Source organism: Drosophila willistoni (genome assembly GCF_018902025.1).
Source record: "Drosophila willistoni isolate 14030-0811.24 chromosome 2L unlocalized genomic scaffold, UCI_dwil_1.1 Seg196, whole genome shotgun sequence".
Classification (NCBI taxonomy): domain Eukaryota; kingdom Metazoa; phylum Arthropoda; class Insecta; order Diptera; family Drosophilidae; genus Drosophila; species Drosophila willistoni.
In genome coordinates this window covers 8,838,157-8,856,191 of record NW_025814048.1, presented here as the reverse complement: position 1 = coordinate 8,856,191, position 18,035 = coordinate 8,838,157, and the positions used below count along the sequence as shown (strand labels likewise).

At 35.5% G+C, this 18,035-nt stretch overlaps 1 protein-coding gene and 1 long non-coding RNA gene across 6 annotated transcripts in view; one reads left to right on the top strand and one right to left on the bottom strand.

Moving 5' to 3' along the window:
* The window catches only part of LOC6639987 (serine/threonine-protein kinase pakF), a 34,331-nt gene that overhangs the window by 3,262 nt on the left and 13,034 nt on the right, over positions 1-18,035 (bottom strand). The window contains exons 3-4 of one of the 5 annotated variants that reach the window (XM_002062962.4): positions 13,087-13,158; positions 1,602-1,654 (exon numbers count right to left, since the gene is read on the bottom strand). The exons of 1 other annotated variant lie outside the window; for it this stretch is intronic. In XM_002062962.4, coding sequence (XP_002062998.2) covers positions 1,602-1,654; positions 13,087-13,158 — 125 coding nt within the window. Of the gene's footprint in view, positions 1-1,601; positions 1,655-6,242; positions 6,282-8,623; positions 8,642-13,086; positions 13,159-18,035 lie in introns of those variants that run through there. 3 more of the 5 variants (XM_047010258.1, XM_047010257.1, XM_023182084.2) reach the window with 3 other exon arrangements.
* The window catches only part of LOC124460042, a 33,798-nt gene continuing 25,486 nt past the window's right edge, over positions 9,724-18,035 (top strand). Inside the window, exon 1 of the long non-coding RNA XR_006953996.1 lies at positions 9,724-9,762. This is a non-coding gene — a long non-coding RNA (uncharacterized LOC124460042). The remainder of the gene's footprint in view (positions 9,763-18,035) is intronic.

Genomic DNA, 18,035 nt, shown 5'->3' with positions numbered 1-18,035 from the left:
TTTTGCTTGGTTTTGGCTTAATACCCATTAGGAAAACATATTTCTTATGTTATAGGGGAAATTTTGCTGCAAATTCCACAATGACTTAATTGAAATTGGTATAACTTTGAATTTCTAGGTTATAAAGTTAGGAATTAATGGAATTTTATTTCTTTTGCTTGATTTGGTTAAATACCTATTAGGAAAACACATTCCTTACGTAATATACGAAATTCTGCTATTTTTGAGAATTTCAGAAAGTGAAATTGGTATTTTTCCTAGTTTTTCCTATGTAAATATGTATACCAAAATGAGTTATTTGAAATTGGCGTTTTTAATATAATAATATGTTGGTATTCTTAGATTTTCCAGGTTGTGGAGTTAGGAATGAAATTTAAATGGAATTTTATTTCTTTTGCTTGGTTTTGGTTTAAAATTCTTTAGGAAAACATATTCAATGAAAGTTTTTTCTATCTATTTACATATATATACCAATGTATACCAACTTGAGATAATTGTCAAAGCAATACTTATATTGCTATATCTGGGAATTTCTATACCATAGAGTTAGGATCGAAAAGGTTTTTATATACTAAGCTGACTTGTTGAAACTTAGTCTTAGTCTCTAATTAAGAATAGAAATTAAATTGGTTTAAGACTTGATTTTTCTATTCGAAGTTGGAAAAATCAGTTTACAAGTTCATTTTTTTAGTTGATATTTAAAGAAACTCTTTGAAAGTTTGTGGTTTTTCCTAGGAAATAGAAACAAACTATGTAATATTTCTTGAAAAAACTCGGTTAAAAATGTGAACTATAAATAATAATTAAAGAAATTGTTTAAAAGTTTGAGTTTTTACTTCGAAATAGAAACAAATACTCTTAAAGTACTAGGACGAAATGATTATATCTGGAATTTTATAATCTTATAATCTTTGTTTTGTAAAGATATTTTGTATATACTATTTCTTTATATAAAATCTTTTGTTTATTATAATTGAATGTGGTAATAACACTCAAAAACTTGGCTTTTTCACTTGAAATGAAAGAAAATAAAATAAACTTTAGTTTAAAACTAAATTCGTTTTTTAAATATGGAATTGTTTGACATTCGAATTAAAAAAGTAATGTCGTACTATCGTATATACATATAACCTATTCATAATTATAACCTTTAATAACTCAATAATCATAATAATAATCTCTAAAAAGGCAACGAGTTGAAAACCTACTGAGTATGGTCAAGTTCAGTTGACTGAATTTAGATTTTTCCTGTTTTATTTTAGCAAGTAAAATGTTTCCTCTTTGCTCTAGCAATTTGGAAAATTGCATTCAGATTTCAAAGTCTGTGCGTAATGGCACAGTCCGAGCTCCAAAGAAGTTAAAGAGTTATATGGCCAGTCACGACTTGGGCGTAAAATTGCATAATTAGGTAGGTAGAGAGAAAGAGAGAGAGAGAAGCAAAGAGGGCAAGAAAATTGTTTATGTATTTTTCCTAAGGAATTTTCTTTCACTAAATCACACACACAGAAGAAGGGAGGGAGTTGGGAGAGTCAAGAATATACATCTCCATTATACATAATTACATGTATTTTTTTTTTTTTTGGTATTTATTTCTCACTTACTTCTCAATTTGTTCGCGCAATTCCTTCTCAAATGTTGGTGACCCGCATTGACTCTGCAAAATGTGGAAAAATAAGAGAGAGAAAAAAACAATAAAATAAAAATGAAAAAATTATAGGAAAATGTATGTTTGTATGTATAGTGAGAAACTAAATTGAAGATAAAGTGAAATATTTCAACACAATAAAAATTAGTGCACTTAAAACGTTGATTAAGAACGACAATTTAATTGTCCAGAGATCACAATCCACAGCGGCATTTGGTAAAAGTGACAAATAAAGGAAAAGAAAAACCCCAGACAAAGAGATGGAGAGAGGGGTCGGGGTGGGGTGGGGTGGGGGGTGTGCGGAAAAGTCTGTTGCATGCAACACACAATAAATCAACAAGAACGAGGAAAGCTAAGCTTCGCGCCGTCTGGAAGTCTAATCGATAAAAAATTACAGCACGAAGTTTTTTCATCTGTGTAACGTGACGCTCGTTCGCCATGTAAAGGGGGACGGGAGGGGAGATGGAAGGAGGGGGCAAATCTTTGAGCACTTGTTATAAATCGTTCAGTTCAGTTTAGTTTTAGTGCAAATATAATGAATGACAACAGCACAGAATACAGATTTGATTCAAGTGTAAATGAAACTGAACACGGAGCAAGATATATACATATATATATTCAAGTGTCAACACGACACAAACAACATTCAGATACAAATAGTTACTGATAGATGCAAAGATAGAGAGAGACAGAGAGATTTAAACAAGTGGCAGAGGCAGGAACTGAGCTAGAGATACCCAGAGACACATACATGATAGAGGAGGGACAATATTTGTCTAGCATTGATTTTGTATTTACTTGGTTTAATGTTGGTAAAGTCTACACATTCGATAAATATGTTGTTAAACAACTTAACCCAATAACAACGTTGCTTAACTTCCTGGTAGAAGTGCTTAAAATACATATTAACTAAACCTAACAAGATTCTTATTCTTGATTACATCTTTAGATGATTTCTTGTAAGTGAATTAAACGTTAAGAAACTTTTTCAAAGAAATCTAAACATACCTTTAAATGCATTGGGCCCCCTAAAGTATGCTACGTGCTCGAAAAGTTTTTATTGTTTTCGAGAAATTTATAAATTTTCATTTGCCCTAACTCTATAACTAGTTCTATAACTAGTTTTTAAGTGAATTAAACGTTAATAAACTTTTTTAAAAAAATCTCCTAAAAATACCTTTAAATGCATTGGGCCCCTTAAAGTATGCTACGTGCTCGAAAAGTTTTTATTGTTTTCAAGAAATTCATAAATTTTCATTTGCCTTAACTATAGGATTAGTTTTTAAGTCAATTAAGCAAACCTAAGCAAACGCATAGACCGTTCTGGGGCTCCTTAAAGTATGCAATGTGGTCGATAAGTTTTTATTGTTTTCGATAAAACTTATAAATTTTCATTTGCCTTAATCAGATTATTAAATTTTAACCCACAGGGCATTAAAAAATTTCCTTATGTGTCCTAAAAAGCGAATTATTAGACTGATTATTGTTATATTTTAGGGAATAAATCTACCCCATTTTACAACCCTAGATCCGCCTAGGTAAATATATAAAAGGTAAACATAACAACATTCTTTTTCTTGAGAAAAATTTATACGTATTCTTATAAGTGAATGAAATGTTGAGAAACCTTTGAAAAAAATCTCCTTTACATTCCTTTAACGGCAAAAGCGGACCTAGGGCTGTTAAATGGGGTAAATTTTCCCCTTTAAGTATGCAATGGGCTTGAAAAGTATTTATTGACTTAGAGATATTATTAAATGTTCATAGGATTTTTCCTTTTTATCCACAGTATATTGAAAAATTTGTTTACATTTCTTTATTAAACTGCTTATTGCATACTTTACGGAGCAAATATACCCCATTTTTCAGTCCCAGCCCGCCTATGTGAGAGTCCCATACCAAAGTTCAAATTTGTCGAAAATCTTGAGAACAAATTTTATATTTGAAATTTTTTTCCATTCATTTTTTTTTTTTTTTTTTTTTTTTGGAAAATGCTTTCAATTAATTTTCCCCAAAAAAAGATGCTCAACATAAAACTTTAATTCTTCTTTATTACATCTGTGAGTCAAGTGATGCAAAAGTAGGAAAAGTATTTCTTGTTTGACTTCTTGAGAATCTCTTGTGGAACATTCTTTTGGCTTGGGCATCTTTTTTATATGCTTCTTGCAATTCTTTTGTTCTTGCAAGGTCTTCAGCATAAATATGTAACTATGAAAATAGAAGAAAATGCTTTCATCTAACTTGTTGGAGGCGTTTAAAGGGAGATGGAATGAGGAGCTATGTATGTATGTATGTATGTATGTATGAGTGGAAGAGCTGCTTGTGATAATAAAAACCACCCAGAAATGAAACACTCGCTGGGGCTTTATCTAAGAGAAGCAGCAACAGCAGCAGCAGCAACAACAATAAAACGCAGCGGCACGCAACCAAAAATCCCCCCATCAAGTGGGGGAGGGGCAGAAGGCGTAGGGTAGGAGGAGGTATTACAAATATATGCAATAATTTTTATTAATTCGCTTGCATGAAGCTTTCTCTCTCTCCCTCTCGACTAGGGAGCAACCAAAAAAAAAAAATACATACATATTAAAATGCCACCCAAAAAAAAAAAAATGGAATGAAATGAAATGCCATGAAGGCAACTTCAGGACGACCCGACCAAACCAGACTGATTGCCGTCTGTTCCAACTGCTACTCCAAGCAGGCGCCACTTGTGCGTGCGCCTTGTGCCTGATGATGGGCAGCAGCAGCAGCAGCATGATGAACGTGTTAATAAAATTAGAGAAGCTTTTCTTCCCCTCCCTCCTCTTGGTCTGGGTTTGCGCTATTTTTGGGGGCCCACCGACTGTAGGCAGCTGTTTGGGCCGAAAGACATAAATATTCATTGTGAATATTTGGTCATAAACCGTTGGTGGTGGGGGGGAAAGGCATAGGAATAAGCCAGAAGAGCAAAGCCAGTCCCAGTCCCAGTTATTGATGAAGTTATAAAGGCCAAACATGAATTTTTTTATTAATTAAACGATGGAAAGGGAAACCGTATAGAGAGCGAGAAACTCTATACATATACAACTTCTTGTACAATTAGGGTGATTTAAGGGTGGTGCAGTGAGAACAAGTAAAAATATTTAACAAAAAGTAAATCCCGGCAACATGTTGCCATCATGTCCAGGGGATTATTATTTGCACCCGCAACAGTCAGCTTAAAGCAACAGCCATCCATCCATCCATCCATCCATCCCTTAGAATCGCAAACAACAGGGCGTTTATTTTCAAGTGGAACACCCAATTCGTTTTTGCATGCTTCTTGGATGATTGGAGATTATGAGAAAACGAGACAGAGATATAGAGAGAGATTCTAAAATATGAACATGCTTATTATTAATTAACATGCAGATTGCAACAGCGGGTGGTAGTTAAACAGAAGTTAGCTCATCTTCTAAAGAACTGACAGGCATAAAGGATGTCACCACCAGTTGAAGGCAATTCAAATGTTTTTTTATTTCCAAAATTACAATTTTTCAAGATGTTTTCTTTAACCAGAAAGTTGGCGAATAATTTGGAATAAGGGGCGTTTCTCTTAAAGGTCTTTCGATTCTATAGGGAGAATATTTTAAATGTGGTCTTTAAAGTGGTCTAATGAGTGGTTAAAAGAGTCATGATAGTTATGATAGAGAATGTTCCAGAACTCTAATATCTGTGTTTGTAATATACATATTTCAGCTTTTTAAAGCTTATTAAAATTTTACTCAGATGGTTGTAACAGAGATGGAGGTTCTTCACACGCCATAAAGTAAATATATATTATTAATATATTAATCAGCATGAAAAGCAGTCTATTTATCTGTCCTTCTGTGCTTTTTAACTTAATGACTTTAATTAGAAAATATTTAAAATTAAACTTGGTATTTAAGCTTTTTATTGCCAAAATGAATGGAAGTTTGGCAACTCGTCGGATCGGGCCACTATATACATAAAGTTCATAGAATCATGCGATAAAAAATCTTGCATTTTTTCCAGAAATATCTCAGTACATATAAAAATGTCGTTTTAAAGTATGATGATTGAGAAGTTTATCATAATGTAGAGAGAAAAGAAAAATATAAACCTACGTCGGGACTCGAACTCGCAAAGTATTTTTAAATATTATAAATAAAAAATAAAAGTTGTTAAAAGAATATTCATTGTTTAAATACTTTTGACAACGTCTGTGTATGCAGGATTCTCGGTTTTCGAGCCATTTTTGATAATATCTTCGTCAAAATGTATACATTTTATAAAACTATTAAATTGTTTTGTGTTGTTGTTGTGTCCAATTCAAAGGGGACGACACTTTCTCTTCTACATAGTTGACACCACTTTATCCGATTAATTCAAGAGAGATCTGTTTATAAACCTTCACATTCTGACCTTGATAAATGTCATAGTCCTGTCCAATGGTATTCCCCAAACCCAAATCAGAGTTTTCACAGCTTTGTGCGACGGCAGGACAATTGCTTTTTGTACTCTGTCTCCCCACACCCCATCCAAAGGATAATCAAAAATTTGTTTCATTATATGGATATCTCTCTAACAACTCTTCAAAAAATTTCTGTTCGCTTACCATTTTCAAAGAGCAAAAGAGGATGAGAAGCAGAGATTATTGTTGTTCTTGTGGCTTTGGAAACTTTTTTTTTGTGGTCTATGTCTGCCACAACAAACAAACAAACTTGGACAATGACATCAAAACACACACACACACTGTCACATATATAGAGAAAGAGATAGAGGTCCTGGGAGCTCCCCAGAAGATATATTCTGCGGCACGACCAAAAAAAAGCGTAACTCAAATTAGTAGGAAAAAAATAGAAAAATATCTAGTGAAAAAAAGAAGAAAAACTGGAAGCAGACAACGACAGACTCGGCAGACTCGGAAAAAATATTGGTGTAGTGGAGGACAGCTGGTGGGACACTACTGAAAGGCAAAATAAGGATAACCAAAGAGAGACAGAGAGCAACCAACCCTTGGGCCATGGAGCAAGGACAAAAGCCGGCTAAAGTGCGGCGAAAGTATAAGACTGAATTCGCCGCACTTGCGTGCCCTCTGACTCTTCACTCTCATACTCTCTTTCTCTTTCTCAGTCAGCTGATTCCAGCCCTTTTGATGTATTGGCCGTTTTTAATTTAATGAAGCGCAACATCAAAAAGCAGCAGAAAAAGTAGTAGGTAGTAATATTAAAAGTAGGGGGCGGATGGTGTGTGTGTGTGGGTGAGTTTCTGTGTGTAAACAATAAAATAAACATTTCTGCAGATGTGACTAGACCGAGGGTGGATTTCACTCGAACTCTTCAAATGTCAGTCGCGAAATGTTCGTTAAATTAATTGCATTGCACTTTTTTTTTAAGACTGTCAAGACCCTTCTACAAACGGATGGACATACATATATGCATAGTGTGTGTGGTGGTAGTTTCATATTTTTTGGTAAGGTTTGGGTTGGTGAATCATCAAGAGTTAAAAAAAGCCAGCAGGAGGGACATTTGTGGGGTTGAAAATTAACAACAAACATTAACCACGTTGAACTGCGACCTACCCTAAGTTAAAGACCAAAAAAGGCTTGAGGCGACTTGGCTATCCACTGATTCTTATCATTTTTCTAGTTGTAGAAAAGAAATCCAAGCTTTTCTTTTTGTTCACTTAATTCCGACTGAACAAACCGTCAACGGTTTGTAACAAAAATTTATTAGCAATTCAATGTAAACGAAGACGAACCAAGTCGACGATGTTCATGGCCAAACTAAGGTGCCGACATGGATAGTACCTTCTATTTGAAAGGGTTGAACAGGTCACGAGTTTGGGGAAGACTTTAATTATTTGAAATCCTTGAGGGTCGTGTGAGTATCAACTGGAACCGTGATCTAGAGATGGAAACGAGAAAGCTCAGAAATCATCTAATCTCAGGAAAGGGACACAGGAAACCTTTTTGTGGGATATAGAAGAAGAATATATAGTACTTTGGAGACTTCTTAACGTGGTAAAACGTTTGAGTTACTAAAACATTATTTTATAGCATGGACCGAACTAGAAACTAAAGGAAAGAGACACAGATACAAGGATATACAGTACTATACTGAAATGTTTGAGTTTCTATAACATTAGTCCATGCTATGGGCCGATCTAGAAACTATTTTCAGAAAATTAAGATTTCAGTGTTCGAAAAATCAGTAGGGGGGCAATTTGTCGGCCTAAAGATTAATCAATATTGCCCGAAGATTCGCGAATTGGGCGTAAAGACAAGTCAAAAAAGTAAAAAATGATTAGAAATATCTATATTTTGAGGAGTGTCTAGACCCCCCCAGACTAACCTCACGATCCGTCTGTGGTTTATAGATGAAAAAAGCTCTAATTTTTGGATATAAATTTGATATAGATTATTGAACGCACATGCCCACTTAATGTCATTGGGTGCAGGGTAAATCAAGGGCTCTCAGTCTCCACTTCTCTACCCAAACTCTTCCGTCCCTTTCAAGTGTCACTTGAAGTCCATGCAGCTGCCCGGCCCGGCCCTGCTTTGCCCTCTTGTCTTGCCTTGCCTTGACAGTGACAGCGGCAGCGACAGTTTGAATGCAACTCAAGCTTATTAAAGCTCAAAGAGGGAGATAGAGGAGTAGAGATGGTGGAATAGGTGGAGGAGGGTGGGCAGCAACTGTCATTGGTATTAAAAATTGAGCACGTGCTGCGGCTGCTGTTGGCGATGTGGCTGATGCTACTGATGCTGCTTGGCAAAAACTTGGCCATTGTTTGGCCTTTGGCTGCATGTCAGAAGATACTCGACTGAAGATGCTGTTTTTTTTTTTTCTTATATGCCGTGTTCGAATGGAAGCAATGGGCGTGACTGGGCATAGATGCCGACGATTTCAAGCGATAAACCTGATGAAAAACATGAATGCATTAAAGCTGAAGCAATAAAAGAAATCTTTTAAAATTATTAAACCAAAGCTTACTGACTTTAGTGCTACATGGCGATTTTGAGACAATTCGATTTCAGCTACATTTAGTTATGGAAACAGAATCCTTTTAACCAATCAGCTCATGGCTTTTATTGGTTATTGTGAGTGGCATTAATTGTATTAAATTTCTTTCCACTTTCGGTACACAGAAAAACAATTAAAAACTAATAAAAAAATAAACGAAAAGTAAACTGTTATTTTAACTAGAGATGGATGGTTGAACTAGAGATGGGCCTTTTTCGAATCAATTATCCTAGCAAGATCAGGTGCTAAATAGAAGTTTTAAATTTCATAATAAATAAATAAATACAGAAGGTAGCTTTTGTAATTCTTGTTAAAATAAAGACTAAAAATCTAAATGGTTATCATGATCGGTTCGATATTTGTCCTATTTAGAGTTGCCAGTATTCTGGCCTCGACTTTAAGAAAAATTTGACATCTGGCAACACTGGTTAAACTTTGCAATTCTTCGTGTTCGCTTGTTGCGCCTTTGGTGGATTTCTTTTAATTGTTTATTTTTATGTGCTTAAAGTGAAATAGTGCAAAGAAATGAGATGCAGAAAAAGTTTATCTGATTGGCTATAAAATTAGTTTGTTGGTGATTTAAATTTTTTGCGGCTAAAAAATTTATTGGAGCAAGGAAGAAAAAGGAAATAGAGAAATTCACCACTCAGAGTGGCGTCTCCAATTGGAATGAGTGTGGGGGAGCATGAATTTAAAATAATACAAATGTACATTGTACATTTGTATGTATGTAAATATAATCAGTAATTTGCCTGTTTGATTTGCTATTAAATTCTATATTAATGCAATCCAATAATGTAAAAACAAAGTTTATATAATCAGTTTTTAAGTTGTGATATTGAATACGAAGAAAGTCACCACGCCTATGTCAAGCTCAAATGGTGAGTTATGTGTGCTTGTGTGAAAGTGATCGTGTTAAAAAGTGGAAAATTTTGCAATTTAAACAATTTGCCAATGATTTTTTTGTTGGTTTTTTTTTGTTTTTGTGTTAATGTCTGTACATACATATGTACATTTTGTACAAAAAAAATTTTAAGTTTTTGTAGAGACCCTAAGAGAAAGCGAGATAAACGAGACACTAAGTGCGCCCAAAATACCATAACAAATGGAAAGGTAAGTGTTTCTTTTTTTATGTTTCTTGAATGATTTATAATGCTAAAATTTTCTACAAATTAGTTTTCACGAAAAAAAAAAAACAATTTTCAGGTGGTTAATCTTTTTCTCATTGTTATGTCTTATGAAAATTGACTGTTTTTTTGTTTAACAAAACAGAAAAAACATTTATGATTCGATCGATTCGTGAGTATTATATTTTTCTTTTCAGAGTGCAATCAGAAGGGCTTAGAGCTTAGAGCTGTGCCCTTCATTAGGGTTCTCCCCCTCATCTTGGCTCTTAACAATTTGTTTTAGACTCGTTTGTTTTTGTTGTCTGATGGCTGATGTTGATCTTTCCTACACTGATTAAAAGCATACAAAAACAAATCATGTTACAACACACTCACTTTCTCTTAGAGTTGCCATATCTCTGTAACACGTCTTTTGTTTACTCTTGTTATCGTTCTGATTTCATATATAAATATTTGAACGATTTACATGCCAGGAAAATGAGGGGACAGAGGGCGGGCTGGGGCGGTTAACTACCCAACGAGCCAACCAACCGCCCACATGGCATAGAAAAGGATTAAGTGTCAAGCCTCTCGGCCGTCTCAGCTGCTGCTGTTGGTGCCGCTGCCGTTTTTCGTGTAACAAATATAACCGAAATGAGTATGAATAACAAGAACAAACCAACGAACAGGAATGAACAAACAGCTGTCAGCAAATTTGAGTAGGGTTAAGAAGAGCTCAAAAGCTCTTAATACCAACCAAGTATCAGTTCCGTTAGTTGAAACCAAACTGAAACTTTGTTTTTTTCTTTCTATAAATCTATCAATTAGCTTGTAATAATAATTTCCAACTATAGCAAATCAATTACGACAATTGATATAATATCAGCTGTTGGTTGTCTTCTTCAAATTGCAAACAGATGATGTTGATAAGGGGGCATAACGAATCAGTTGATGGATATTCATTGAATCGTAGCATTTTATATTGTTTCACATGGCCACATGGCCATAGACAGAGGCAGAGCTGTCTGCCAAACAATTTTTCTGCAACATTCACACTTTTTGCCCCTCCCCCAACGCCCACTTAAACTGGCTGCCTTGTCCTTCTCCATCTTCTCCCCACCCTCTGAGTGCCAATGATAGATACTACTTCGTACTTACTTCCATAACAATAAAGCACACACAAATACACCAATATCATATACCCCAACCTCTACACACACACACACACACAGACGACGAGAGAGATACAGAGACTAAGTGAAACCAAAGGACAGTGGCAATGGGCAAAATGACGTCTCCGTCTCAGCCAGTAACATAGTTAATCGTTATTTACAGACAGATAAAGTGCAGAAATATTGCCAAAAAGGAGCTGGGGGAGTCAAAGAAGGAAACGGTAGCTCATGTATCTCTCTTTCTCATGCAACCACCAAATGTCGAACCCAAAAGGCAAACGGCAAAAGGCTGAAAAAATGCGCATACGCCCAGAAAGTAATCGGATTCCCATGCATGGTAGACGGTAGACTAGCTGAAGCTTTGCGCTGCTGGAGCGCACCTTGGTTTAAAATCAACTAAAAAAGGTCGCTGTCGAATTTATTCTTGAGAGCTAAATTCAAGGCATTGAAACTTTTGCATCTTTTTATTCCCTGCACTCACTTGGTGAAATGGTATATTGAAGTCGTCAAAATCAATGTACATATATGGCAAAAGGAAGCTTTTCCGATCCCATAAAGTATATAAATTCTTGATCAGGATCAACAGCCGAGACGATCTAGCCATGTTCGTCTGTTCGCCCGTCCGTCCGTCTGTATGAACACCTAAATCTCAGAGACTATAAGAACTAGAGCTACCAAATTTGGTAGACTCGTTTATTATGCACAGTAATCGAGTTGTTTTAAGAATTTTGCTACGCTTTCTCCCGCCCCCGCAAATTGAACAAAACTGATTGTATTTTTAAACTATTTATTTATTTATAAAGGTAGAGACATAAAGTTTGGTATGAAAACTTCTTCTATTGACTTTTTATAATGTCTCCTTTCGCCCTCGTAATTTGAAAAAAAAAACCTATCTCCCGCAAATATTTAACTAATGCAGTTAAATTTGATCAATATCGGACTGAATATAGCCAACTTAGCTGTGCCGTAAGGGCGAAGTTTGCAGTTGGCTGGTGACGGCGCAGGGATCTCATATGGTTGAGCGATATGAGCGAGATATTAAGATATGCTTAGTAAGCAGCATGTAAACAGAATTTATAAGTTACAAATATGTATATTGTTTACTTGGTGCATGGTATACCTAATTCAACGAGAAGACTCACTTACTTTATTTGAAGTACACATAGAATTTCATTCTAGAGAATTTCGTTCCACTGTGCCAAGAATGCCAAGCTGAGCAGGCTGCGGCAGGCTCTGTTCTAGTGATAACGAGTCAAGGGAGTCACTGATGTGTGGGGACAGTTAGGTGTACGAGGGGAGGGTAGGTAAGTGCTTTGGCCATACTCGTAAATTTCATCTCTCCCTCACCCAAAAAAAAAAAGAGAATAGCAAAAAATCAGGCCAAAAAGAAAAGGAACTTTTGTGTCGCTTCGGCTTCCTGTGCGGCCGCCAGCAATTTTGAGTTAGGTGGAGAGGGGGGTAGAAGGAGAGTGGTTGGGTATAGCTTAGGCCACCCGCTGCTGCTTATTCTTTTCACACCATAAACTCCGGCGTCGGTGGCTTCGGCGTCTTCGGCGCCTATTTAACTCGTTTTTGCTCCCTGTTTATCAAATTCAATTACCTAAAGCCGGAAATGCGTAACGTCGTTGTTGTTGACGACGACGAGGAGGCTATCCTAGCCATGAAAAGTTCCGGCCATTAAACTTTTTTTTTTTTTTTTGGGGTAGAAACAAATGAAGATGGAAGATGGAGCAGATAGAGATGGCAATTTTGATTTTCTGATTCTCAAGAATAAACCTTTAAAGTTGAAAAGTTTCTTTTTATTATTCCATTTTTTGTATGCGTGTGTGTGTGTGTGTGTTTGTAATTTAAGCTTGTAACTTTTAATTACTGACCGAAGGGCGACCTTTTGGCATAGAATAAAATAAAAGCCACAAAAACCACAAGCCTTACAAAAACAGTGCGATTAATGGTCCCCCATATGATATATATATATCTACATATGTATGTATATGTAGTATGTAAGTTGACCACACAGGAAATTAAAATGCTGGGGCAAAGGAGGACAGATGGTGATAAAGTTGAAGCTGCTAGATGGGAAGATGGAAATTGGTAGTTGGAGTTGAAGTTGGAGCCGACCAACATCAAGTCAATATCCGGCAAGACATACTCATACTCACATTATGGAATTGCTTCTGCAAACGTTTTAGTGACCCTTCGACTTCTATTAGCCGCTTCTCCAATAACATATCCTGCAACAACAGAAACAACAAAAAAAAAAAAAAGAACAACAAAAATACAGAGAAAGAAGCAGAAAAGTATGAAACCTTAAGGCCAAAATCAAATCAGGAATTTTCTTTAAGCTTAGCCAAAAACTCAAGATTAAAGTAAAAGCATATGAAATGTGTGTGGATGTGTGTGTGTGTATATACTATTTACATATACATATGTAGTTATGTATGTATGTGCGAAGGCGTGAAACCAATGTAAACCAACTAAAGCAATGTTGAAGCATTTATTTAAGTTTAAGTACAACTAAAAGCTAAATCTCTAAAAGGGAGTAAGCCATTTAAATTTTAGGTCTATGTGAATGCTAAAAGCGGTGTAAATATTTTCGAAAGTTAATTTTTTGTATGCCAAATGTGTTTTCCTTGACAATGATAATGGATTTTATTTTGAATATTCTTATGGATATTGGTTGAAATTTAGTCTTACTAAGAAATATCTCATAAGAGGCCGTCCATCAATCAAGTGACGCAAATTTTCGGGAAATTTGACCGCCCTACACCCCCGTGGTATATATTTTTAGACGCGAACAGATCCCCATAGACAAACGAATGTGTTTGGCCATAATTTTCTTTAAATTCTCAAAGAAAATAAACTTCAATCAGCGAATCCTCAAGACAAAATTTAGATGAAACAGAATGATTTTTTTAAAACTATTTTGCGAAATGTTTGATTCGGTTTCAAACGACTTCAATTCTGCTTTTAAAAGTATTCAAGACCAGAAAAGTGTTTTTACTTTAAGAACTAAAGATTGAAGAAAAAATTGTAAACAACCGTTTGGTGGAGCTTCAAAAAAATTACAAAAATTACACTTTTTAAGTTTTTGAGAAAGTTTGAAGAGATGAGGACCATATAATTATTCGAATTTGATAGAAAACCATCCGAATTCAAAACAAGCGTAAGAATTTAAGATCAATTCAAAATATGTACATATATTCTAAAAATAAATGAACATTACTTTATGTTAGCACTATTCTAAGACCAATTAAAGAAATTTACCAATGAAAACCATTTCTGTGAACCAAAGACGAACAATTCGGTACGCCCCAAGTGAGTGTTTACTGTAAATCCGTAGCATTCAAAGAAAATTGATAGATCTGCATAGTTATAGATTTAGGGGTTTGAATTTTGTCTTTTTATCAGTTAAAGAAGTAAAATAACCTTTCGGTTGGAACAATTTCCCTTTATTTACCCCCTAAGTTCAGCTACTGCACAAGATTCTCTTTTTTCAGTGTCCTTTCTCATATTTTTAGTATTGCCTAGTGTTAAAAAAAGGCAAGTGTTAAAAACGTTAATATCTGTAAATGGTCGTCAAAATATTTAGTACCAAAACAAAAAATTAGTTATTAACTATCATAAATAAAATTTTTATGATTTTCTTTGTGTAATAGTTGTCAACACTTTGCCCCAACAGGGTGAACCTTATTTTAAAACAACTTTACATAAAGTGATGTATAATTTTGGCAATCACTAGACTGTCTTGGGTCTTATTATAATAGTATGGCTTATCCATTGAAACAGTAATGAGAGAAAAAAATTGTTCAAAGCCAACTACTTGAATCACTGTTACCATGGCTAACAACCAACCAAGAGAGAAGGCAGTAGGCAAATTTAATTTAATTTACAAGCCTGTCATGGGTGTAGAAAAAACAAATCATTGAACTCTTTGTTTGAGATTCTAGCAATAATAAGCCCAAAGTACTTGAGTCGCACGCGATTCCAGTTCATTGTGCAGGTGTTGTGCATGGCCAACAACAACAACAACAATAACAAAAAACCAACTGTGGCACGAACAAGCTCCAGAGCACAGGCCAACGTTGCCTTTAATGTAAAATAAAACCAAAAAGGTCGACATGATGGGCCAAGACAAGAGAAACAAGTAACAAAAAAGCAAAAGAAAAAAAATGTGACGCCGCTAGTTTTTTTTTTTTGTTGTGTTTTTTAGATCGTAAAATATTTTGTTGTTAAACATTAAAAATTAGTTGTGGAAGTTGTAAAAAAAATAGGGGGGAAGGAGAAAAAAAATTTGAAAATTGTACAAACATTTTTAATAGCTTTTGACAAAAACAAGACAAAAATAAATTTGTTTGTTCGTTTTTTCTGTTGTTTTTTTCGATTTTTTTATGGGTAACAGACTGAAAATTGAATTTGTTTTGCGCATGTGCAACAGCTGAGTGGAGAAATCTATGTTGAACAAAATGTATATCTAGTGGAAGAAAAAAAAAATTGCACAACGTTCAATGAACTTGTTGAAGGAAGTTCTTATTGCAACAGACGAGCGAAAGAGACACAGGGAGTGGAAGAGAGAGATAGAGCATAAACATTGGCATCCACGCGCAATTGTACGTGGAGAACGTGACTGGATTCTGATGGCAGCTGAGAGATGGAGCTGCAGTTGGAGCTAGAGATGGAGAGATGCACTTCTGCCCATAATCGAGATGCCATTTGGCAAATTTGTAAACTGACTGACTGACTGACTGGGCCGCCAGCTGTGAGTGGGTGTCTATGTCGCATCTTTGTGTTGGTAATCGATAAATTGCCATCCTTTATGTGACTAAGTGTGTGTGTGTTGGTGTGTGTGCTACTGCTTCTTCAATTAGCTGAAAACTCGACCCTGGTCATGGTTGGCCTTATATGTCTTGAATTTCTAGGAATACATTCAACACCACATTGCCAAAGCATTCAAGCCCAACTACTACCATTTACATAGAAGATTTTCCACGCTAGCTGCGATATGGGATTCATTTGCAGTTGTTTATGGTGGACGATGACGATGACGACGACGACGACGACGACTGTTGTAAGTCTACCATAAATCAAGTGCTCAAAAGGTGCGCAGGCGCACCATACTTAGTGCTATTAAAACGTCACGGAAGTTTAGAACGTGATCAGTGAACGGCGGCAATAGCAGCAGCCACAACAAGAACAACAGAACGTTTTACCAGTCATCCAGTCAGCCGTAGAATGAACATTTTTGGTTTCTTTGGTATGAGAAAAACGTTCTGCTTAAAGCACAACATGGTAATTGCCCCATATTTAAAGTTTAAGAACATAGTATTTCAAGCAAAACTAACTTGTAGCTTTTCGTGTTAATTATAACAGTACATTTTGACGATAAAAAATGCTCAGTATTTCGTCATCCAATAATCTGAAGGAAACCCATAAGACAAACCGAACAAAACTACGCCAAGAGATGCCCAAAACACCTTAAGTTTAAGGCCATGAAAGTAAGTTTAACTTCGAGTCGGCTTAAACGCAAGGTTCAATACATTTTGGTTTATCGAAATCTAATAGGAAACATGAATACGATGAATCGAGACGCTACGAAAAAGGACTTCGTTTTCAAGTGTACATAGATGATCATCAACTCTAATTATTGAAGCTGCTTTCCACACTGTTTGGCCTTAAGCACTAATTTATTAACTAATTAACATAAAAACATAATTCTATTTAGTGAATATACTCAAAAGTTTTTTGAGAGATCCCTTTCCATTCTTCCAGTCATCCTTATCCCAAATGTATATAAGGCTAAGTACCTAGGCCTTACCCTTGACAGGCATTCAACTTGGAAAGCTCACATTAAGGTCAACAAAACTTAGCTAAACTTAAAACTCGCTAAAATGCAGAGGTTACTAGGCAGGAGATATAAACTCAGTCCCTGCAATAAATTGCTGCTCTACAAGGCCATTCTGATGCCTGCATGGACATTCAACTCTGGGTCAAACTCAAACATTGAAATTCTGCAGGGTTTCAAGAACAAGCTTCTACGCAAAATTGTTGAAGCGTCTCATCCAGAGACCTTAGTATCCCGTTAATTAAGGGCGAAATCCGAAGGTATGACCACTTAACCTGCCATTTAGACCACAGACCGACTGGTGATTCCGTCCCAATTTCATGACTACCTTAGACAATATTTGTTAATGTCAATTCATTATAAATCGCAGAAATTATTGATCAGACCGATGAAAACAGGTGAAAAAAACCTCTCTTAAGCAACCGTTACTTAATAGAGTAAATATAGAAGCATATCTTTCTCTAAAAAAATCAAGATGTCTTTCTTGGGTAACCTCTGGCCTTCAGCTTAATTCATGTTTAGTTATCCTAAATGAAGTTAGTACTAAGACATTTACTGAAGGGCTTTTCGACATTTTTTTTCTTGTCATCCTATATTTTTACCCATCGAACTATGTTCTTGTTGACTATGTATATAAAATGTCCCTGCTAAAAAGCAATTGCTATAATTATGGGAAATTTGTTTTTCACAAATAGCTTTAAAAACATTGTACTACTTATTAAAGGGTACTAAAACGCATTATTGATCTAAATTCTCACATAAATATTTAAGTTTTAAAAAGTTTAAGAATATACATATGTTTGAACTTTGGTCAAAAGAACACCTCAATCATTTAACCATACAGCTAAAATCTAGCCTAGTGTTGAAAAATCGGCCTTTTGTTTTTTGTTGTTCTGTTGTTTTCGTGCATGTCAAGAGGGCATTTCTTTTCATCGTCATTGAGAGGTAAGAGAGAAAGAAGAGGAGGAAATATTTTGAGGTAAAGGAACTTCATCAATCTCTGTAATGCCAACGACGCCGCCACTGCCAGTTGTGGATGTGTCTTAAATAGGACGTTAACGAGTTCAAGTGGTTAGCTAAAAGGAGAAAGGGGGGGTTGGTAGGCGGTGTAGGTGATGGAGGTGGAGGTTAGGTCAAAAGGTGAGACTTTGCATGCGGAGAAATTTTATTGTAAAAAGTGTGAGACATAGAGAGAGTGAGAGAGCTTTCTGGGGCGAAAAAAAAAACCAAATGTTATAGCAAGTATTTGTTGTTGTTAGTCTTTGCATT